The 24650-nt window shown below is 41.4% G+C and overlaps 1 protein-coding gene across 1 annotated transcript in view; it reads right to left on the bottom strand.

The window, feature by feature from the left end:
• Nucleotides 1–1560: 1560 nt before the first annotated feature.
• PEX14 (peroxisomal biogenesis factor 14) overlaps nt 1561–24650 on the bottom strand; it is an 80498-nt gene continuing 57408 nt past the window's right edge. The window contains exons 4-9 of the mRNA XM_074560701.1: nt 19738–19860; nt 12880–12953; nt 10224–10326; nt 8885–8982; nt 5580–5671; nt 1561–3401 (exon numbers count right to left, since the gene is read on the bottom strand). Coding sequence (XP_074416802.1) covers nt 2936–3401; nt 5580–5671; nt 8885–8982; nt 10224–10326; nt 12880–12953; nt 19738–19860 — 956 coding nt within the window. The 3' untranslated portion in view covers nt 1561–2935. The remainder of the gene's footprint in view (nt 3402–5579; nt 5672–8884; nt 8983–10223; nt 10327–12879; nt 12954–19737; nt 19861–24650) is intronic.

The following is a 24650-nucleotide window of genomic DNA, read 5'->3' as shown; positions in this document are numbered from 1 at the left end:
AGGCTACACGGTTCATAAGGACCAAAATACTCGCCCTGTAACTGTTGCTATGCTGGAAAGACAAGGAACACGAGGCAGAGAAATGAAACTCGTGATTCACAACAATACCTGCTGGTAAGAAGGAATGGCTTCTTCCAAATTCTCTGCTGGTAGGTTGGATTTCTTCAACAAAGTACACAAACACCCCATCAGCAGCCAGAGGCCCAGAGTTAGATTTTTTTTGAGCAACAACAGCTATGATGGAGTCTTCTGGGTTTCATCAGATTCGGGAATGGAAAAACTGTGACCTAACGAATTGGTAAAGGTTGTAAGAAGCAAAAACTAAGGGAGGGAAAAAGGCAGTTGAAGGAAACTGCCTTTTACTCTGCACCAGAAATCTTGAGGTAAATGAATTGAACACTGGCAACATGGAGGAAAAGGGGGGAAAAATGAAGCCGCAGGGATGCTTGTACTGTAAACCTCGTAAGTCACACTGTAAGGCACATACCTCAGCAACATATTTTCCACATTTCACCAACTGCTGTTGTCCAGGCACTTTCTATTTTCAAAACCTTCTATGTATATAAAATGTACACAGGCAGGACAATACTTTTTCATCACATCCCTGCGTTCAGTCGTGTTTTCTTTTCACAAGGATTCTTGGCTTGGAGAAATGAAAAGTGCAATCTCTTAAGAAAAGCCTTTCCTTTTAAACACTTTCAAATTTGCCCTGTTTTAGCTAAACGTGACGTTCTTTCTGAACGTTAAACAGTGGAGAGAGAGACTGAGAGGGAGAGGGAGAGAGAGGGACGCACACACACACTCACTCACTCCTGGGGAAGATATTCGTCCATTTAAGGAATGAGAAATCATCACATTCAGCAGCAGGTCTAAATACAGTAATATGAAGGTCCCTTTCGCTCCCCCTGAGCAGGAAAATGTCACTGTGTACCAGACACCCAAATACTGAGGAATCAAGTAAATCCCTCATTTTTAAGAAGGGAGCCAAATACTTCTGTTGAACAAAGATGGGACTGCAGTAGCTACAAATTACTTGCTGTACGCCATGTCTTTCAATGGCTTCTGTACTGACATGGCAGGGTTAGCCCAGTCATGGGATACGGCACAGCATTCCTGGCTGGCAGATAAGACTAAGGGGCCATGGGATATCTCACACGCTCCCTTCAGCACCTCCTGCTGCTGGGGGTGGAAAGGAGCGGGATGCTGCATTCTGCACCCTGGAGAGCCTCCTGCTGGGAGGAAAGGCACCGGAATGGCTGTGTTTTACTCACCGGATGATACATCCATCTCACCCTCTGCGACATCAGAGGCAACTTAGCATCACAGTGTTGTTGGAGCTATTTATAGTGTACCTTATATTGCGCTTACACCATTCTCTACACTGCCTCCTGCTGATATAACCTAGTATTGGAGCAGTTAGAAAATCAACCATAAATGTCATTCAGAAAACATTTTATACGGACTGAATTTCTTTAATAGTCCCTTTTCCCTCCCTTTACCACCCTGCATGCACATTTCTCCCCAAAATAACAGCCACAGTAATCCAGTAACAGCCTGGTGTTAAATAGTGGTAACTCATATTTATTACAATTATATACAATCGTATTTTATATTTGAAATCTATACATGACCACACAGACGAGCACACTTGCTTGGTGAGGACAGTGAGACTCAGTTGTTATAAGAATTGCTCTGCTAAGAGGATCTGATGCAGTGAATAATATAACTGGACACCACCATTTTACCAGCTGAGAACACAATGCTGCAAATGAGAGGTTTCAAAATTCACTGTTTTAATTTGTGCATAGGCCCAGTGGGGCAAAAAAAAGGCTGGACTGGGCAAGAAGGGCCAGTGGTGTACCTCAGAGCTGGAACTGTTCTCTCTTCCGCAAAGACTGCTTGGCTGAAGCAGGTGCCTGTCACTGGGTAGGTGCAGGTCTCAACTGATAACTTAAGATGGATTTTCTCCTCATGTAGGGAGAAAAACAGGCCGAGAACCACTGCAAAGATTCAGAATTAACCAACTATTTCAGCGTCTGATACCACCTCATACATTCATTCATTCAGGGCAGCTATAAATAAAATGTAAGATGTCAAAAACTGATGTGAGCTCCTTGTCTTTGGAGGAGGAAGGGTAACAATTGGGATGAGTGGGGTCAACTTCTTTTAAAGCCTTCTTTTACTGGGGAGCAATCAGTAACAAAGCAACCTGTTCTCATGGATTTTACTGTGGCCATGAAACCTGGACTTGGTCCCTAGCAGTAGGCCACTTTGATGAGTGTAAGCTTGTGGGGTGGAAATAGTGTTCTTTGGACCCCACAAAAATTTAGTGTTTTTAGATGCTAGGTAGTTTCAGGAATTTGAGGCTTAACGTAGGCCTTGGAAGAGCCAAGACTAAGATCTGGTGAGGAATTCAGTGTTAAAATGTTCTTTTTTTGGCAACAGAATATCAAGTAGTTTGAAAAATAAAAGAGAGGGCTGTTTTGGGAGACAGAGAACTGGTTTGGGCCTTATGTGGGGATTAAAGGCTTGTGAAATCAAATTGCTCAGGACAGATTGGTTTCTGAAATTGGACAGAAGGACCCAAGGATGCAGCAAAGAGGCTGACTGTTTCAGGAGAGATGGTGTTTTTGTAAGAGGACTTATTCTGTAGCTGTGGTGCATGGTAAGGCGATTGGTCTTCCAGCCTAGGCAGTGACCCCAGCTCATGGGGAGAATGTGGGTCTGGGAGGGGAGAAGAAGCCACTGCAACACTGCAAAGCCCTGTGATGAAACAGGGCCCACCTTGTTCACTGGGCAGTCATGACCCCGCTCAAGGTCAATCATGGGAGAATCACTGGAGGGGACAGTGGCACTTCTCTCCACAAAATGGGAGAGGCACCGGGGACAGTGCAGGAGGCTAGGGAAGATGTACTGCAGCAGCAGCCAGGGCGCTTTAGTCAATCTCATTCTCGTTGCTGGCCCCCTCAGGTCTTCGTAGCTTTTCCACTTGCTCATTAATCTGGCCATCCCCTCCTCGTCGGTCCTCAGTCTGGACACCCAGACATTCCTCCTCATCCACATGGCTAACATCATCATCCTCATCGTCCTCTTCCTCCTCTTCATTCCTTTTGGTTTCCCTTTTCTCCTCCTCACCTTGCACCTCCATCCGCACTTGGCTCTTGACGTCAATCACTGCCTTGTTGCCTTCCTCTGTGTTCAGCAGATGGCAGCTGACCTTCGAACCCTCAGGGCTGTGGTTCTCCTTGACTGGTGATGAGGTGGTAGACTCGTTGCTGACGGGTGAGATGTCACTGCTGCTATTATGGTTGGCAACAACAGGGTTGGAGGGTGAACTTGGCTTCACCGGGATCTGCCATGACGGGATCTTAGGAGCCGAAGGGGAGGGAGGAAACTGCCTCCTTGGGGGAGGGAAAGAGGGGAAGAAAAGGAGAGAAAGGGGCTTTTATTAAAAACACCGAGGTGTTATCATTAGAGAGAATGGTATTTGCACTGGGGAAGTCATGTAAAGCAGGACTGAAGCTGCAAGTTTCCTTTGCCATAAATGAACAAAACCAAAGCCACTTCACTTCTTCAGACAGAATCTCAAAGTGCTTTACAAGCATCAGTAATCAAGCCTGCACACAAGGAAAATATCACAGCTGGGCAATCTGAACTACTAAAATGATCTGGTTTGGCCAATTTCACAGAGCAAGCTAGCACTCAGGAATGCTGCCTGTGGAAAGACATGGGTGTCCCTTTATAATACAATTACTAATTAATTCATAAAGAAAATTCCCACTGGAGCAAGAAGTCAGACACACCAGGTCCTTGTGCCTGAGCCAAGGAATTTCACCACCTGGCTCTCGCCTCCACTGTGATACACAGCTATTGCATTCTGGCTCATTATAATCCAGAGCCTATGTCCTAGTCCCAGCATGCACTTTACATGTTTGGGCCAGGTCCTGGCTGCTGCAAACTGGTTCAGCTTCTCTGACTTAGTCATACTAGAATTGCACCAGCTGAGAAAGCTGGCTGCTCTGTCCTCGAGTCCTTTTCAGGTGGGCTTTAAAGATTTAATAACGGCAGGCTAATGCACAGCCCTAAAAGGAGAATCCAAGTACCAAACAGGACAAACATAAGTGCAGTGGGGAGTACTGGTGCCCTCAGAAAGTCATCCATCATGAAGAACAAAGGAAAAATGCATATCTGATCTAGCGGTCCCCATCCATCCTTGCTTGTGTATGTGAAAAGTGGGAGTATGAAAAGGTACCAGATCAAGCTCTGAAAAGGATGCTCTGTGGCAGGGCGTCCTCATGCCCCTCAGGTGAGCTGGCTAGTGCCACGGACAAGACCAGAGCGGCAAATGGCGGCTCTCCTACAGTGAGTGCTCAAACACACCACATTTTCTTAAACTGAACTATGAACAGTAGTTGCTCTCACCTCCCTCTTCCTGCTGCCACCACCAGCCACTGAAGAACTCTGCTGATCTAACCTCCGTCTCCTGTGACTGCAATAAGCTAATGTCTGCATTATTCAACTAGTATCATAAATGCAATCAACAAATTAAATCTGGAGTTTCTTGGCTCCAGTGTTGCTGCTGCCTCCTCACTGCAGAAACATTTGCCTTTTTGTTAAAAAACAACCCCCAAAAAAGTTTTCTTTTTTCCAAAAAGCACTTACCCCCAGCCACAGCTTTCCTATTGCTGAAGAGTTGTCATTAAGTAATACTGTCTACTGAGCAGTGATGCTACTACAACCCAACTTAACAGACTGTAACTTGATATGTGTCCTCAATCCTACAAAGCCTTCTACTGTGACTCCCGGGAGGAATGGGAGGTGTAGCGAGAATTTAAAAGAATATTAAAGACAATACACTTTTCAGACTTCTGAAAAGCCCACTTGCTGAGATCCAGAACATGTCTAGTCCAATCTTAGACTGATCTCTGAAGTCCATCTCTTAGGAGACAGATGACTTGAGAAGACTTAGTTACATGTAGAAGGAGGCAAGGGATTCGTATCAGAGTGAAAGGATCAATAGCTGAAAACCTAGATAAGCTCTTCAGTACTGTACTTGGAAAAAAAATCCTCAAGAACTGAGATCGGATCCCTGTTCTTATGACTGCCCCACAGGCGGGATTTATATCCCCCCATTTCAGACACCTGCTACATTATAAGATGTCTGTACCTGAGCTAGCTAATCGAGAGAAACAGGCTCTGCTGACTGCGATTCTTTTCATCCTGGTTATGCCCTAACCATGAACACATCAGCTGAACCGTATCCAGAAGAGACTCTCTGTAACTCAATGCAGGTGCAGATGCAGTCAATACCTTGAACTAGGTGAGAGGCAACATGACTGTGGTGAATGGCAGAGAATTCCTCTTACCCAAAGTGCTCTGTGATTTAAGGCAAGTTTGAAAAGCATTTTGAGACCTGCAAATAGAAAGTGATAGTGGAATGCAAAGTGGTATTATTAAAATAGCAATAACAGGATACAGAGCTAGTTCCTGTTGGAAATGCCTTTCCTCTCGATGACTGAGAGAATCCCAGAAAGCAACCCTTTCCCACACAACAATCTGCTCACATATTCCATCCATACCGGTTCAGGAGAAGTCCTTTTAACGAGTAGATCTCAGATTTCAATTCATTAATGTTCTGTGACTCCAGAATCCAGTTGGTGGAAGTTGTGGCCTAGAAGAGGAAAAAGAAGACATAAAGATCAAAGTATGAACTGGGAGATAGTTCACAAATGTCACTTTTTTCTACGTTATCCTCCTCTCCTCCCATCTGGGAATCTTGAGTCCTCAGTATAACATACATAAGCTCTACCATTTAAAATCTCTCAGATCTGAGCAAAACAACTTCCACAATAAAGAAGGACCTGAACGGATCCCACAATGATCAGAAACAATAATTATCTCAAGGTACTAAGACTATTCAAATATTTGCTTTCTGTTTGCGGGACTAATTAATCTTGTCTCCAACATACCATGTGCAACCATTGCTCAAGCATCTCAAAAGGACCTTTCTTTTTCGATAAGAAGGAGACTAGCACTTGTGAGAATTCAGACAAAGCTAGGTATACATAGGACATTTTCCACCAACGTATCGGACAGAGAATAATGCACAAAGAGGTAAATCATTTGACACTGACCTAATGAATGATTTCTAGAGAAGAAGAACTAGAACTAGGATCCTGAAAGGCAGCAGGAATTGCACTGAATCAGGTCCTTTAGTCTTTCCTGTGACTGCAGTTAGCTGAGGCAACAGATTCAAATATTATATATTAACAACTATTTTAAAACCACTTGTTCATTTCTCCTAAATCATGGAATAAAGAATCAGTTATCTGCACTCTGTGGTGTTTAGAGTTGGGCTGGTAAATTGATGCTTGAAAGTTGAAAAAATTCTCCCTACTAGATCTGAAGAATGAGAGCTATGCTTGAGCTACCAGATTGTATCTCCAGAAAGTAGCTGGACTAGGCACTGTCCTGGATATTCCAAGGCAATGAATGCAATTTGATGGGAAAAGATGATAAGGAACTCATGGAAGCCTGGTACAGCTTCTGTCAGCACTGCATCTGAATTGCTATGGGATATCAGGGAGAAATTAGAGTAAGGTAACAAGTGAGGAGAACATGCTGCAGATAATACTTTTGGCAATCTTTCTTATAACCCTTTTGGGAACTAGAGAAATGGGAGGAACATTCTGAAAGACAGACCACGGCCTATGGTTACCCCATCCTATCACTCTAGCAACTCCTGTAGCCATGGGCTGAGTACGGAACCAAAGAACACTCATGTCTAGAACTTCCCATAGTAATTTCTGCTAAAAACCATTAGGAATGAACCCATTTGTGAGCATTGCTCCAGAGATACTCTTAATAAATCCCCTGACAAAGGAAGCCAGGAATAACATAAAACTCCTCAGCAGTCCGTACTAGATGTAGCCAGCACTGGTTGTTCCTACTTATTCTTTAAACAGACTTCAGCTAGTGCTGAGTAACCCTGAACACCTTCACAGCCAGCACTCCTCACAGTGACTTCTGGGCTGTGAACCCAGTGAGCTGGGAGAGGCTCAGGCTGTAGTAGCTGTGATATACACAGATGCGTTCCCTTGGGATTCACACTCCCAGCCCTCAGACAGCAAGAATCCAGGAGCCACTGTTCTGGCTTTCCAAGACCTTGAAAGCTACAGCAGCACATTAACAAGGGAGTGATTTCCACTCACTGGCCTGCAAAGGACTCAAATTTCCAAAACACATATGGTGCCAGATGCCTAGGATTTAGAAATAAAATCTGACATCTGGGGCTTTTTAGCCAGTCTCTTTAAAAAACAGTTGTAGAAAATTCAAGCCTTGAATTTTTATGTACGTTTTTTAATTACTTAAAGTCCCTCTTTTTAATTTTTTACAGCATGCCAGTAGGAGTTTGAAAAGCAGATATAAAAACTTACATTACAGCTGAGAAAACACAGCTTTTATTCTTTGGTTTGTGGGGTTGCCCAAGTTTTTCTTTGTACACATGAGGTTTAGATATCATAACAATGTGTGCTACCATTTCAGTGCAGGGGGTAGAGAGGGGGGAGGAAAAACTTCTTCAAGACTCTCTAAACCACCAAGACTGTTATGCCCTTTTCCCTTCTTAAAGCTCAACATGTGGTCTTAATCTTAACACTTAAGACCTGAAAACAGTTTTCCAATTTCCGGACTGGCTCCAGGCCACTGTCAGGCCACAGTTCCCAAGGAAAATTGAAGTAGAGTGTTGTGACCATAAACTGGCTTTCATGGTTGGGTTTACAGCTGTGCCACTGAGGGATTCCTACTGTACACTGTGCACACCACACAGTCAGCTGTGGCCCACTAGTTACACACCATCAAAGAGTTTGTACGAGATTAAAGTATAGGTAAGGGGAGAAGACAACTGTTCATGGTAGAGGGAAAAGATTGTAAGCATTGTCTAAGGGACTTCACAGCAAAAAGAAAAATCTCTCCCTGTACAGAGAATACTGCAAGATGACTGGGCCCTGAATAATCACAAGTTAGTGAGTGAAAGAAAGACTTCATCTCTGTGTGACTGGTTCAAATCCACCTCACCTCACACTTACTGGCTGATAGAATGCTTAGGCCAATGGCTGCAAAGTACTCTGGAGATGAAAAGCACTAATTCTCATTGCCGAAAGAAAATCAATTTTGGTTAAAAGTAGTTACTTGTAGTTACACATGTAACAACACAAACTAGTCAGAACTGATGGTTTTATTGCCAGGGTCAAGTCAGGAGTCAAGAGGAATGGACCACTGTACATCACTAATGTGGTTGTGATGGGGCCACCTGTAACACTGAGATGACCAAAATCATCGAAACAAGAAACCAAACAGTAAGAATGTTTGGCCGTTACCTGGCCTGGATCTGCACAAGTGACTTTAAAATACAGTACTTCAAGTGTGTGCTTGGCTGAACAGGATTAAGTCATTGTTTTGACAATGTACAAGGGTACAGAAGAAATATAAACATGTAAAGTACATATTAAACACAAATAAAACCTCTGCACAACTAGCCTTTACCTGTTTTGCTCAGCGGACTAACAGCACCATTATTTAATCTCAAATGCAATGCAGAAGATACAGAGCTGAGAACAGGTCTGAGGCCTCAGACACACAGGCTACGTACAAAGCTATAGAGCAAAGCCCTCTCAGAAGTTAGATATATTTCACTAAGTACCCAATTAATATCCAGTGCTTTAAACAGACTGCCTATGGAGAAGTCAGATACAGAGAAACTGGCTGGGGATATGACAGAGCTGAAGGCTGGATTGTGAACCTCAAAAGGTGCTTTCCACGTGCCGGCAAAAGAAGCCATGAGAAGATGGTGATGTTCTAAAGGCGAAGAGTTTGAAGTGGATACCTTAGAAGCAGCCAGTTCTTGGGTGAGCTCCTGGATTTTCTGTTGTTGTTGGATTAGCAGTTCCTGGACAGCAGCTAAAGTCGTCTGTAACTGAGTCACTGTGAGGGAAAAAGCAGGAGAGTGTTAAACTGAGATATATGCACAGATACGCACTCACACACGTCCTTCCTGCTGTCTAGCTACAAAGATGCCTCTATTCCTACTATATTTAATTTATCTATGCCCGCCTGCTCGCTTTAATCCATATGATTTATCTGCACTATGGGTAATCTACCTGCACTGCATCTAACCTCCAGTATTTCTAGTTTATCTTTCCATTGTATAGATGTCTATAGCCCACAGTATATCCGTCCAAAACCTCTCCCTTCTAATTATATTGGTTTATGATTTGTACATCTCCCTGAACTTATACAATGTTTGTATCATTTATCTATCTTGGGCCTCACACAGGCAAACACTGGGGCTAGCTCCAATCTGGGAAGAGGCTGGTATCAGGACTGACCTTAGGGTACCATGAGAAATGAAAGATGCTTTTCTTCTCACCCTCCACTAAAAAGTGTAATTGGCATCCTCCCACCCATCAACTCCTTCAACCTCAACATCTTTGACAAACTTACTGCTGAAAACCATATTTTTTTCCATCCCACTAACTTTGCGCTTTTCCCCTTTTTTTTCAAGAGAACACCCTGTATTCCCCTCCTACACCCCAGCAAACACTGAAGAACTTCTGCTGGACTCAACTCCAGTTGCAGGAGAACTTTTTCTACTTCAATACTTCCAGGCAGTAAACAAGCTGATAAAATAAAATAAAATTAAAAACTCTATTGGTGTGACAGGTAACAGCTAATCCAGACCATCATTAGGGCATTGGGTAATGAATAGACAGCCTATAGAGTCAATAACAGAGAAGGTGGCTAAGGTCAGGGAGGCACAGTAATTACAGACTCTCCTGACCCTTCCTTGGATTTTCAGATGGAAGGTGGGGGTAAAACACCAAAAAAAAGCCCCTGAAAACATCAGAGAAGCAGAAATTAAAAATGAACTTTACAGCCCTCCGAAAGGCTGTCATTTTATTCCCCTTATTAATATTCTGAGGTTGGGAGCCTTTCCGTAAAAACATAATTAATTGAGGCCGCGCCGACAGTAAACAAGCAATTTCAAATTAAACCGAAATGACGGCGGCTTCATTTGCAAATGTGAACAGATTCTCAGAGCAGATAAATGAAGTCACCACATAAAGTGGAGATGGAGGGAAAGAAAAGGGTGGGGGTCTTGGCAGAATGGAGGATACAGGGAGAAAGGCTTTGAGGGGTGAATTGATGGAGTCATTAATCTTTACCTGTCTGTGTCACACTGCCACTCATCTCAGAAATGTTTGACTCAATCCTCTGAAGTTGTTTCCTGTCTTCTTTTTGTCCCATGATGAGAGGAAGCAGATATTTCTGCATGGAGTACAGAAACTTTTTTAGGAAATAGGGATATGCAAAGCGGTCTTTCTAATCTACCTGAAACATCCTCAAAGCCCACCACCTCAGCTTTTATCACAGAGACAGTGATCATTTATCCACACACCTGGCTGAGAAAAGAAATTCCCTCTATAGTAGGTTTTAAAAGAAGTTGCAGAAGAGAAGATACGAGTTCTGTGTTACATTTTTGGGGGTGCTAAAAACCAGTTCCTAACTCCATATAAGGTTTCGTGGGACAGCTCTCAGTCCAGAGAAACATCCATCACATAGAATACAATTTTAGATCTTATGCTCTCGAATGTGAACACACTGATGTGTCGCAGCATCTGAGCTACATCTACAAGGCAAGCAATTCGGAAGCGGGAAGAACAGAAAAGCCCAGGAAAGGCCAGAGGAAGCACAAGCCAGGGAATGACAGGTATTATAAAATCTTTTGAACCTTGGCAGGGGAAGGGTTATGAGTCACAGAGGGAAAAGCAGAGATCTGGAGCACAGGGAAGAGAAAGGAAAAGGAGCAGATCTAACAACAGTAGGTGAGAATGAAGGAACCAGGGCTAAAGGAAGTGAGAACCAAGCTAGTACAGGATGGGAGGCAGTTCAGTGACGCTGTACATAGCCATGAAAGCTACCTCATTCTGCCCTTGCAGAGAACGGTCTGGATCCAATAGGTCACAACTCTCCTCTGACTACCATGGATCCTTCTGCAGCACTGCTCCTATGAGCTGAATACGCACTTTAACAAGGGCACATCCAAGCACAACATGGCAGGTGAAAAAAATGCGAGAAGGATGGTCTAGGATGTGGAAATAGCTTCGATAAAGCCTATCAATTCTTTTTCATCCTGGCTTTTGATCCATGTACACCCACTGCAGGGGCATACATACAGTATGGTTTCTGAGACAGAGCTGATTATCCAAACTGACATGTGTGGAACAGCTTTCTTTTACACTTAATAGCACTGGTTTAAGATTTCAGTGTGGCTGTACACAGCTCTTACCCTCACAAAGCACATGTTTACACTCAGACATTCTGAAAAGCAAATGACTTCTGATGACTTTCATGAACAGTTCCCTCTTAATCTTCACAGAACACACATGGACAACTATGTTGTATCCTAGTGTCCTATCTTTCATATAAAAATCACTATTTTCAAACTCCCTCCGAATCTCATGAAGAGCAGAGGGAATTTATCAACTGTTTCCAAAGATGTCCTACTCCTATAAAAGAATATGGGTCTCTGCTAGGCACAGAATATGCATTATGAGGTTTGGACAGACAGCAGAGCAAGATCTGTAAACAAAAAATACAGCAGTAGGATGCATTAACAGCATCAGTGACATTATGCCAAAAAATTTATGTAAATCATCAATATGTGTTAGATATGTGTCATTTAGTAACAGAAATATATGCAGGTCTGCAAGGCCCAGCAGCTGTTATCTTAACATCTCTCTGGACACTTATCAGCTCCACCATTCTTTGCAAGAATGAAAAGATCAGTAAGGTTGTCACCACTATTTTAATATAAAAACATAGGGACAACATATCTCAATAAAAAGCCATTCTCTTGAGCCATGTAACTTTACTTGCAGAGATAGAACATGTTGCTTAATCTGGCCTCTCTTTCTTAGCCTGAGACGCAGAAAATTAATGATAGGACAGGATAAGAAAACTAGTTTTAAACTAGAAGGCCAACACTTTTATTTGTAAAATAGATTTTACTAAACAAGACAGTAATTGTTAATTAAAGAACAAAAAACCACGAAAACCATCAACCTCTCATTCAGTCTTCACCTCTGTCCCTTTTTCAAAAATAAGACACAACTTGTACTGGACCAAAGCTCTTTACACTCTGCCGTGTTGACCTGAACCACTTATGTCTTTCTATGCAGCCACAGAATATGATTGTTTACCAAAGACGTTATCTAATGTCACCACATTGCTGGAAAGCAAATCTAGAGTGAAAGAATATGTTCAATTGGAGAAACATTGCACAAGAAACAAGAAGGGGCTGCTGTCTCTACAATACGCAAGCAGACACGCGCTTGGTCTACCTTGTTCTAAGCACACTGGAGTAGAACTAGAGGATGTTTGGCAGACCTGGAAATTAGCACTTTCTTTTCAATGTTCTGATCAAAGAAGATTCTTTCCTACCCAAGGTGCAGGATCACCAGTGGACAAATCATTAGACTGGGGCTATGACAGTACCATCTGCTAGCCAATGCTGAGAGAATCCCTTTACTGAACTGTGCTCGGTTTCCCCAACTTCAGAAATTCCAAAATATATATACATGATGAAAATGACCTTGTTTCTAGCAGTTTGAGATCCACTGCTAAAAGCTAGTTTTGTTTGATTGCCAGTTTTTGACCCTGCATTTTCATGTTAAGTGTCTACGTTTCTCACATGTATCAATGGCAGTGCCAGTAAGAACAGATGCTCCACCAGCTTGGAACCAACACGATCCTCTGGACGCAAGCAGCATAACATCGTTCTCTCAGAGTACAGGGTAAGAGTACTGAGGGAGATATTACCTTGAATCCAAAGGCAATTCCTGCCAGTAGGACAACCAATGCCCCACAATCTCGCCATCTGTAGCCACGTGGACCTAAAGGCCAAAATCAAGAAATAATCACAATCAGAACTGCAGATGACAATATTTTCATACACCCATTCTATCAGAGAAAAGAGTAATGAATAAAGCCAGTTCTGCTGTTTCTTAGCAGGCAGAGATTTACTGAGCCCAGGGCATTAAGACGCTGGTAGTCCCTCATGTACAATGTGCAGGCTTCTGGCCCTAGGACATTGAAACATCTGTCCAGACCTCCAGCATTGACACTGGCCTCGCACAAAGTGTCAAAGGGAGACAAATCAAAGCAGCAATTAAAAAAGTTCCATCAGGCTGTTTTGCCCCACTCTTTCCTTGCAGAAGGCACTGCGAACCCTACTGCACTTTCCCCAGATAACTGGCTGTGGTGTTAGTACTAGCTAAGGTTAACTCATTACTTGAATACCAATTGTTCTCCGCTATCATAATTTTTGAAAATAGGGACAGGGACAGAGACCCAGAAGAGTGCAGAAAAAAAGAAAGAAGTAAGTATTTTGAGAAAGAAGAGAAATCTATTAGGGCAATAAATGGGTTTACAAACACTGTGTCAGCAATTACAGACCATTTCAATAAGGAAGGATCCAGTGTCTTTCAAGCCTGAATTATGAATGGGGACCAAAGCACGCATAAACAGCAGAAAGAAAATATGCAATTAAATATCTACAGAGAGAGGTAAAGAAGTAGATAAAAGCTTGAGATATTTAACACACAATTCTGCACAGAAGCTTAGAGACTCCACAGAGCAAAAGATATGGTATGCTCTGCTCCTTCAAGCAGAATCAGAAGATACCTGTAGTTTTCCACCGGCTTTATCCTTTCACCTCCCTCGCAGTTCCCTTAACAAATCTTGTACTGCCCCCGGTTTTCTTTAATAATAAAGAGGATGCAGAGTGATCTTTCCTAAAGTTCAGTGGCAGGATGTGGGTAGAACTGATGAGGTGGAGGCCGCTATAGTCTCCAAACAGACAGATCCAAATCTACATGTGACCTACAACATCTCGGAAATGCATTCTGTTCTCCAAAGTTTCAATTTAGGCTTTCAAAGGGAGGCTTAACTGGGTGAAATGGCTGCAAGCTTGTCTCCTCTCTGCTTTGCTCACCTATTGCCATTTTTCCTGTTGCCAAGATTTTCTACAGGGCATTGCATTGCAAAAGTTACTCCTAATCCCAGCCCTCAGGCTCTACAGACTGGCACTGACTTTCAAATACTGGCACTCAGAGCTTCTTGCTATGTTTTAGGACACAGATCCTCAAATTATCCACTGGCTAGAAATCTGAACAAATTAAAGCAGCTCTGTCAGAACTGGTGAATAGTGTCACCAGCAGCATTTTGGGTTGCTGCAGTTGCAGTTTTGGAGCTTAGGCACATGATCAAATTATCATAACTTTTTAACTTAATGAGTTAACACACGTCAGCTAAGCAGCAGTAACTGGCTGTGTACATGTCAGGATTTAAAATGATCTCTGGCTAATCGTGCTGCAAACCCCAGTCATCCATCCCACTTTGCTCTCCTTACTCTGCTCCCACTGTCATTTCTGGTATCTGAAGTCTCCTGAATGTCCAGTTCTCTGCCCTGAACTTCTGACTACAAATATCCTTCTATGACAATGCAACTTGTTCCAGGCTGAACTGCCTATTGTAAAGGGTTAATTAACCTCAGAGGGTCTGTGGGTCCAACTGTGGCCTGTCCATGGCAGTCCTTGACTGGCTGTCCTTGACTGGCTATCCGTAACTACCTCCTAGCTGCGGTGACCTCCGCGTAGAAAGGAGAGACACCTGTAGGACCCTGTCCGCTTTGCCCCTTCACCTCACTCTTCTCTCCCTCCATTCCTGTAATGCTTGAGCTAAGAACATTTTATTGCCCCCTGGTTTTCATTATTAATGAAAAGGGACCAGAATGATCTTTCCTAAAGTTCAGAGAGTCTATAAAGACAAGAAGCTGAAATGCCATTTTACTCGTTTTAGAGATGTGTGAAATAATTCTGTCTTGTGGCAAAAAAAAGTGAGGGGGGTGGAGAGGAAAAGTGAGTGAGTGAGGGACGCAGTAAAGGCTCTGCATTGACCACATCAACTTTACAATGTTATGAAGAATGTCACAGCCCTGCCTAAAATCCACGTTCAATCTTCCTTTTTCTCTGCAATACTCTAATCTAAAATGTGGGCTGGAGAGAAGGCTAGAATTTTCTCAGTCGTAACCTCAGTGCTCACACTGACTTCTTTGTATATCCTCAATTTCCCCACTTGTAAAACTAGAATAAAATTCAAAGAAAGTGAAAAGACACTAATAGCCCAGTTACTCTTCAGTTTAGGCATTGGGAAGTAACAAACCATTCTACATAAGAGACCCTCAAAAGGCAAATGGAAGGGACACACACATTTTCTCCAGCTCTAAATGTGTGTTTTCTGTAAGTATATTTAATTTTCACAGCAGCAACTGTAAATTGCAGTTCCAGAGTAAACACTGTTTTTAAGATCCCCATTCATCTCAGAATTAACTTTCCTGACATCAGTTAATTAGCCCTTGTGCATCCACGTAAGGTCAGCCTCACTAGTATCCACGTTTAAAACTGCAGAAACTGAGGCTGGAAGAGGTGATTTTCCAAGAGCAAACAGTGAACCCATGGAAAGGAGTTGGGGAAAACAACAGAGAGTTCGGATTCTAGTTACCATTTTTAATTGTAAGAGAAAACGGTCTGTATGCTACAGTCTCCCACATAATGAAGACACACAGGGATGGGAGAAGAAGATCCAAATGGCAAGAAAACCAGTAACTGGAGCTGATTTTTAAGCAGGTGTAAAATCTGCACAAAACCCCATAAATGGAGACCATAAATACCCTGGGGAAGAACACAGACAATACCTGGATGATAAGCATGCAGCTTTGCACACCTTGCTCAGAAACTCCCCTGAGTTTGCTTGTAATTATAGGGGTTAGAAAAGCAAAAAAAAAAATATAAACCCAATTAATCATTTAAATATTTAAAGTCGGATTTTTGTCCTCACTGCTGGATTAGTATATTTCATAACGCCAACAGCAGACAGCCCTGGTTTTTTACTGGGGGTTCATTTTAGAGCATGTTTAAACTAGTCAGATTGAGTGATGCTTCCAGCAACTAATCGCATGTCAAATAAAAGATATTTTATGTAATAAATTACTGCTACAAGTAATTCAAATGTCATTTATCAGTTTTATTATCAGTCAGGCAAAGTCTTGTTTCTCTATATTAATCAAATTCAAGTTTTTTTTAAGCTTTTTTTTTAAAGCAGTTTTGACACCTCTTGGCAAAAGTACAAACTGGAGGGAAGGAATTACTCCTCCAGAACAGTAGGAGAAATAGTAGGCATGGTATTGAGCTAAAATACAGTGTCTAGAAACTTAACTTAATTCTTGTCTCTTCCTCCCAAAAGTTATTGTCTCTCTTAAACGAAACACACGAGTTCAGTATACAAGAACTATTCTACTCTGAAGGCTTACAAATATGCTTCTTTCTCATTAACTCTTCAAGAAGAAGAAAGTACTTACATAGGTAACAGCTATTTCCAACAAAACATTAGAACATTAAGTAATAATGTACAAATAATGTACAAATTAAGCAATAATTTACAAACCCAAGTATTTAAGTGTTATGAATTATTTCCTGCAACTTAAAAAATTAGAACAGACTGAACTGACAACAGCAGGAGATCAAGCAAATAAAATCAAAAGGTGTGCATAGGATTTATTACTTTGACTCACAAGAGTGGGCATCTTACACTGGGGCTGGTGGCGAGATCACAAACTCGGCTGTTTGCTCCATTCCCGCTACATAAACTCTGAACTTCTGTACTCGTAACCCACAGTTTTAACGCAATTTTTAAACATGAAGCAGCAACCCCTTGCTGAGAGGGGGGACAGAGAGAAATTAGGTTTCTTAAGACACTAGCTACTGCCACTTTTCAGGACAGAACCCTCCTCAGCTGTTCCTCCTTTTTGCTCTCTAGAGGGTAATTTTTTCTCTCTGGTTTTGTGATTTTGTGTACAGGTGTCAAATCTACTCAAAAAAACTTTAAAAAGAACCAAAAATATCAAAGACAAAGTGGTTCACAGTCTTCAAGACCTAAACTCCAGCAGATCAGATGCTGCTTCGCAAGAAACTCAGATGTCTTCTCTGGTGAAAGCAAATACGGCTCATAATTTTTTCCAATATAAGCTCTTCCAATATGAGTTGTCACCATCAACAAGTCAACTTAGAGATTCAGCAGTCTACTATACTATCTCTTTAGTCCTTTAGATATACTTTTCAACTTCAAACCTTGAAGCATTCCAACACTAGTGTCATGAATACTTTGTAAGAAGATAAGCATAACAGATAGACAGAAAAAGCAGTATCTATCTTTCTCTGTACATGACAACCCCTGACAAAGCTGTGAAAGATAAATTGACTTAGTAAACTATCACAGAAACAACTGTCCTGAAGCAGATTTGGACCAATTCAGAAATATTCATTACAGGATTAGCATCCAATTGATGAAATAACCTACAGCCAACACGGCACCTTGAAAGAGCACTGAGCCACTGCACAGTCTCATCCATCAGCTCTAGGGAAATTCACATATTCTTTTTGCAGTTCTGACACCATGGAAAGCACGTAACAGGAGGACACAAAGATGGATCCATCATTAACACCACCAGTACTACACCAGTCAAGGACTAGAACGGGGCACAGATGACACCTAATCAAAATAAGTATTTTGGTCAAACAAATACCGTGTATATTTAGCTATTTAAGCTTAAATAGAAGGTCTGCAAAGAACGACAAGAGAGGGGAGGAACAATACCTGATGAATCTATTGTCACTATTTCCCTGATTTTAGGGGTTGCTAAAAAGGACTGGCTCAGAGGCAAAAGCTTTTGCTTCAAATTATTTAAAAAGCACCAATCAGATCACAAAGCTAGAACACCAGTTTACAATTACAGCCCCTACAAAAGCTTTACTTTCGTGGCATTTTTACTCACCTCTGGTTTCTGAGCATTACAGAATGATACTTTCAGACTTCTCTTTGGAGCTGTTACTGGGAACATTTTGACGTTTAAATACTAGCTAAGATTCTTACCTAGTAAGAAGAAATTGGGAGCTGGAGCTTTGAGGAAAGCCAAAATAGTAAAAGGAAAAAAAAACCAAACAGGGATAAAGCTGCAAGGGTTAACAACGATGACAATGTTTTCCAGTTTGAATTGCTTACTTCTTTCCTGCCCTACTGATATTAGTGGAACACTATAAAATAAGGGAAGATTACCTCTTCCAATATTGGGTTGTGGTAAGAGCTGAATGAGCAATGGATAGCACTAAGAGAGATCTGGCACTGTTTCTTCAGCAAGAGAGCAGATTTTGCTTTTCTGGCATTTTCTGTGACCCACAGCAGACAGGTATTAGCCCAGGAGGCATAATTCAGGCCTAGAGTTCACCAGCACACGCAATACAGCAGTCAGAAATGTTCCAGTTCTGAGCCCAACTCCGTCACAAATGTTGTTCTTCCCAAACTGTGCCAAACCAGAGTATTTAAAAACTCAGAAAGCAAGTCTTGTATTGTCTCTAGCAATAGCAAAACTATGCTATAAACTAATAAATACAGCCCTAAGTGGACTGTTATATTGGTCAGTATCTGACCTAGAGCTGTTTAGGAGCAGTATCAAAATCCTATTCTTAATACTTGGCAGGTAAGTGAAGTGATTTTCAAACTGCCAGACACACATGTAGCTGAACAGCTTCTTTTGATGGATTTTTAATGGTGTGTACTTTGGTTTTTATTGTTTGGAGCTTAGATACTTTTTTGCGAGGTTTGTTTTAAAATGCAAATATATATGTAAATTTAGAGTCTACACAGATTATGTTGAGACTTTAAAAATTCTTTGTGAGTGTATTTTCTACACAAAATCATACAATCACATCCACACAGTCTACACAGAATTTCTGCTGTCACCCCTCAGATTATTTAAGATTGAAGAAAGCAAGCTTGTTAAAATTAAGGATACATATAACTGTTTATTATTATTTGTAACCTGACAGCACTCTTAAAACTCATTCATACTGGGGTGCATTGTCATATGGTTTAGTTTTAGGTAGTCTTGCGAGGATCAGGGAGTTGGACTCCATGATCCTTATAGGTCCCTTCCAACTCGACTCTATGATTCTATGAACTGACTGGTTTCCTGACTAGTTAAGAAAATACGTCCTCTAACTAAAATAAAAACTTTGAGATGATGTCCAACAGTTTACTGAACAGAGTCCACTGTTGCAGTAACTAAAGATAGTAGTAATGTTGCACTTTTATAGTGTTGCACTTTTACAGGACCTTCTATCCAAGAATCTATCAGCTCTATCGTATATTAATCATCTAAGTATTAGAAAACCCTACTGATGAAGGGAAGCATGACCTTAAGTTTTAGAAGGGAAGACCGAATCCTACATTGACTAAATGCTTTTTCAAGTCCTTATAGTGGGTCAGAATCTAATTTGTATTGACTGTGCACCTTCAGGTCAAGAGATGTCATAAGCTAGTATGTATGATGTTTGTTTGTAGACGCTGATCTTTGGTATCTCATTTTCCTTGCGTAATATGATCTTGTCACAGGCATCAACAACTATGAAGTGCATTCAAAGTAACATTTGGTGTCCGATTCTGACAAAAAGTATGGCATTAGTTGAATTGAAATCTAGGATCTTGCACAGAATTCTGTGAAATTGCTGCAGAAATCACTGCGGAAAGCTACAGGACCAGATATTTTTTCAAAGTGTTACTTACTATACACCACAGGGTGAGAGGGCTGAGTTGGCACCAGCTGTGTAGCAGGGGCCGGGGACTGTGGCTCCTCCGTGCTTGTGCCCGACTGCTGGAAAGCCAGGTCAATTTCTTCATCTGTCAGGCCTGGGGGAGCAGAGGAAATGAAATCAGTTTAGCACCTTTACCCACTTGATGCACGCATAATTAAATTCTCAAGCCAGGCAGAACCCTTTCAAGCTGCAAAGAATTTTGGCACCGACTTGAGCAGTAATGCCTCCCCAATTTTGGATTCACTGGAATGTCTCCCTCTCTCTTTCTCTGTTGCAATTTAACCTTAAGCGACAGAATATTAGCCTCAACGCTGCTTCCAAATGTGGCTCATTCAATTTCCTTAATTTATCCTTGAGTTTATTGCTGCTTTTGAAGTAGCTTTCTATTGCAATTCTCCATTCTTCCCCCGAAAAAAAGATACCATCAACTGCAAATGTGGCTCATTTTAATCTGTAATGGTGTAAAAAAAAAAAAGAGGGGAAAAAACTAACAATAATGCATGAAAACAGACAGGGAAACAAAAAACTAATTATTGGGTTAGACGACTAATTAGTCTAGATCGTTTCCGAAGACGGGAATAATTTGCTTTATTTTATGACAAATGCAGAAATAAAAAGAAAAAATCAGGACTGACTGTGATTAGTATGAATGGGACACAGAATGTAAGGAGGAAATAAAACTATAACAAAACAGATCAAAACAAGGCCAAGCCCGAACTTTCAGCTTAGCATTGCCCCGGCCTATTGCCGCATGATTAGATTGCCCTAGGGCAGCCTGGTTTTTATTTCACGCAGAGCTGTAGTAACACGGCACACATGGTACATGTTGGTGCAGTCACTCCTGCCATCAGGAAATGCCAGGATGACCATCTGTAATTGGCCACAACATATGGAAAGGATTTGGCCAACAAGGGGGAAAAGAAAAGCAGCTAAAGGATTCCCGATGACCAGCATCTGTGAAGAAAGAAGCACAGCTGGATTATTTTTTCCAATAGTAGAAAACATCCTCTAGAAAAAGAATTTAGTACTCAGCTGGCAACCATGATGTGGGGCCTGGACACCTGTGTATTATTTGTTGTGTTATCCTCCTGCACAGAAGCAGATAGAAAGCCAGTGTCCCTGCTGTAAGGAACATGTGAAGTGATTCAGGACCTTTGACTATGCATGCAGCCTGTATGCAAAAACCGTCAGGTCTTTGCATGTCTTAAAAGAGAAGACAGACCACTTGATTCTCACACAGTTGTTGTAAGGACTGAGCACAGTGAGGAAAATGGTATGAATATGACGGCAGTGGGAGAAAAATGAGGGTATACTTTCTATCCATCACCTCTACTCAAGATCCATGAAGTATTGCTGGTAGATGAAATTTCTGAACTTAATCATTTAAAACACTTAGCTTTTTAACATTACAGGGAGATACAACATAGAAAATGGCCAGGCTGCTGGGCTGGGCATATTACCTAAGTTTCAAGAATTTTTTTCAAGATCTTAAACTTCACTGCATACTGGGGGTCTAGACAGAATAATCTGTAGCACAAACAATATTGCCAGAAATAAATACGCAAGTTTGTTTCAAAACTGTTATTTAATATTATAAAGCACTAGCACAGTGCTTCTGGTATTCAGAAGGCTTTGTAACTATTAACAGATCTTTTCCCTATTCCTGTGAGTATGTGAGATACTGAGAGTTCCTGTGAGAGACTATTCTATCTACTCTACAGTGCAGATACAGATGCACAAAGAAGTTAGGTGATTTCTCTAACATAACAGAATATTGTCAGTGTCAGAAACAGTATCTGTTTCAGAAAAATCTGAAGCACCTGATCTCTGCTCCTGCAATCTGACAAAATCACCCCTTGACTTGTAGTTGAAATATGCCTCAAATCGTAAGGAACCAAACCCACACATAACAGTATGGAACAAGACTTGCAGTGAGAGTAATAAAAGGCACATGAACACAACTCACCCTACTGCTCTAGTCACAAAAGCAGTATTTATGATGTCTAATCCATGTTAAAAAGGGAAGTGCTAATCAGAAAGAAACTGTTTTAACCAGCTCCTAATCATCCAATGTAAGAGAAAGTGTAAACAGATGCCAACACTGCAGATCACTAGCAACCATGGAATTTCATAAAAACGGAGACAACGTTAGCTGCTGGCTGCAAACGTGGCTCCCACTAGAATAGGGCATTTGTTCTATTTCCATCCAAAGACAGCAAATCTGATAATATTTAACACTTAGAAACACACGGAAGATATGGAGGATTCTACAAAAAGAGCAGGAAACAATGCGTATTGTTTCCTAACCATACTGCCCCTTCTATTCTCATCCTGTTTGAGAAAAAAAAACTAAAATCTTTTGCAGGTAAAATGCAGTTCTAGGATTATTCAGGTCTTGCCAACCAGGGACACTCAAGTATCACTGTTTCCATTAAAACCCTGCTGTACTGTGAAGAAAAAGCTGATGTGAATGATAGAATGATGGGAAACCTTTCACATTTGAGTTCCTGGTTTGAAGCCTGTGCAAAGTAGTGCAAATTAAAACTGTTATTACTTCCCGGGACTATTCTGCTGCCTTGTGAAGTGGTCTTGTTCATGGTACTAGTGGCATTATACAAAAGAACATCACAACTACATCCCTTCTTAATTATCAGAGAAGACTGGGAGTGCCATCACCTTGGAACACCTCCTTTTTATTCATCTGAACAAGATGTTTTTAATGCCCTGTCATCTTGGACTTCAAGCATCAAGGGAATAATCTCCCGGAGCTGATTCCTTAAGCATATATGTGGAATAAATCTGCACTGCAACTAGTCATCTGTGGATTCAGAAATATACCTGTCTTCATGGTTGTCATATCTCACACACACTAACAAAAATGTACAAGATATTCTAAGACTGTCTCCAGGCAATTATAACTAACTCATCAAAATTCCCTTTGGCCTGAATTTTTTTCAGATTCACCACCTACACACATGTATGCACACGCTATGAGGTTCCACGCCCCAAATTATTCAACCTCGATATATTAATTACATAGAAAAGGGGGAATTTCTAAACTAGATCAAAGTGTCATCTGTTCCAATATCTCACCTTGCTTTATTTTATCACAGTCCTTCTGTCACTGTATTATACAAAAAAGTATCCACGGTCCATTCATTTTTCTAATCTAGCAGAAAGTTGGCAACCCCAAAATAATGCCACTTCCCTTGGATGCAAAAGCAGTGCCATGAAAACCAGAGGTTTGTGTCTAATATACTCTCAAATAGGTACGTCAACAAAATCACAGAAGATTTGCTCTAAATCCACTTTCTCAACACTTCGGAAAACAAACAATTTAGTTCTTCTGGAGTAGCAGCAAGATCAAGACCATGCAGAATGCAAAAGGTTAAAAGGAACAATAAAGGAAACTGCCAATTGTAAGTGAATTATATTTGGCTTTGAAAGCTGAGCCACGGCTATATTATAAAAGGCATCTCTTTGCGTTGTTTACCATCACCCTGACTAATGCAGACCTTTTTTTTTGTTTTAAATAATCTCATGCAAATTAGACACACACTTCCTTCCAGTTGATTGCTATCTGCAAGGAATAATCTAACCGCAGAGGGTACTGAGCAAGGACTGAGCTGAGGAGAAGGATGCAAGGAAACTGTCTTCATAGCCCTACAGAATGCAAACCTATTCCCTTCCCCCAACCATCCATTTAATTCCTCTACAGCACCACAGCCATTGCAAAGAATTAGTCATAATTTTCACAAAGCCTTAAAATTTCCTTTTCGAGCTTCAGGGTGTTGATTTGAATAATCCAGCACCCATGATTGTTTTTCACTCACAGGTTCTGGCTGACCCTCTTTTGTGATTGTCACTGCTGCCACTCAATTTTCAGGGATCGCTCAGCCTCTGTAAATTGTTGTCAAACACAGAATCAGAGCAAGTCAGAGAATAAAATGGGTTGTCACAAACATCTCTTGGTGCCTGCATCTCGGGTATTGTATAAAAAGCTCCTCTGCCTGAGAACTTTTAAGACTTGGCTGTCTGTTTAGGGCCTTTTATAGTATCTACTACTATTTAATATAAGGACCTCAGGTACATCAAAATACTGTTCCTCTTACGACCACTCTGAAGTAGAGGAGTACTTAGAGGAGTAGTTATCCATATTTTACAGATGAGGATGAAGTGAGATGTACAGATATGAGAAGTGCTCCAAGGTCAGAACTGAACCTCTGACAGTCAGAAAATAAAACTCGGGATATGCGAGTCCCAATCCATTGCTTTACGATAAATTCATTGTTCTCTTTTTTTCTGGATGAAACACAGTAGCAATAATTGCAATGCAAAACCCTTGCATGAGCTTAACTAGATGAGCCACTAAGTTTTTTCTTCTTCTCCAACACAGGCTCTGATGTTTCAGTGACAACCCTTTTTCCCATCCCATCCACCGAGCATATCTTTTTCTTCATTATATTCCTCCTTGTATTGCTCAATCCAGTAATTCATGCAAGATTTTCACAACCTGAAGGCAACGTTAGTTTTAGGGAGAAAATTTTGGTTAGGAAGAAATTAAGAATTCTGCCATAACAGGGAAAGGTGGTGGAAAGAATTAAGTTCCTTTTGTGGGTTTCCAAAGACAGCTTTATTACCACTCTGACAGACCACCCTGGAGCAGCCATCACACCTACCCTTGTGTGGGGACAAAAGGCAGGGGAGGGTGCAGGGCAGTGTGTGGGGGGGAATCTGTTGTTTTCCTCACACATGCACACACTTTTTCTCAAGAAGCAAACAAAATAGAACAGGATAACTTGTGTAGTTACAACAAACTATATGACTACCCGAAGTTAGTGCCTGGAATCATATGACTAAAAGGAAGATCTACTGGTAGACACC

This window comes from Larus michahellis, chromosome 16 (assembly GCF_964199755.1).
Source record: "Larus michahellis chromosome 16, bLarMic1.1, whole genome shotgun sequence".
NCBI classification, from domain to species: domain Eukaryota; kingdom Metazoa; phylum Chordata; class Aves; order Charadriiformes; family Laridae; genus Larus; species Larus michahellis.
Note: the sequence above shows the minus strand (reverse complement) of the source record. Positions and strands in the feature narration are given on the sequence as shown.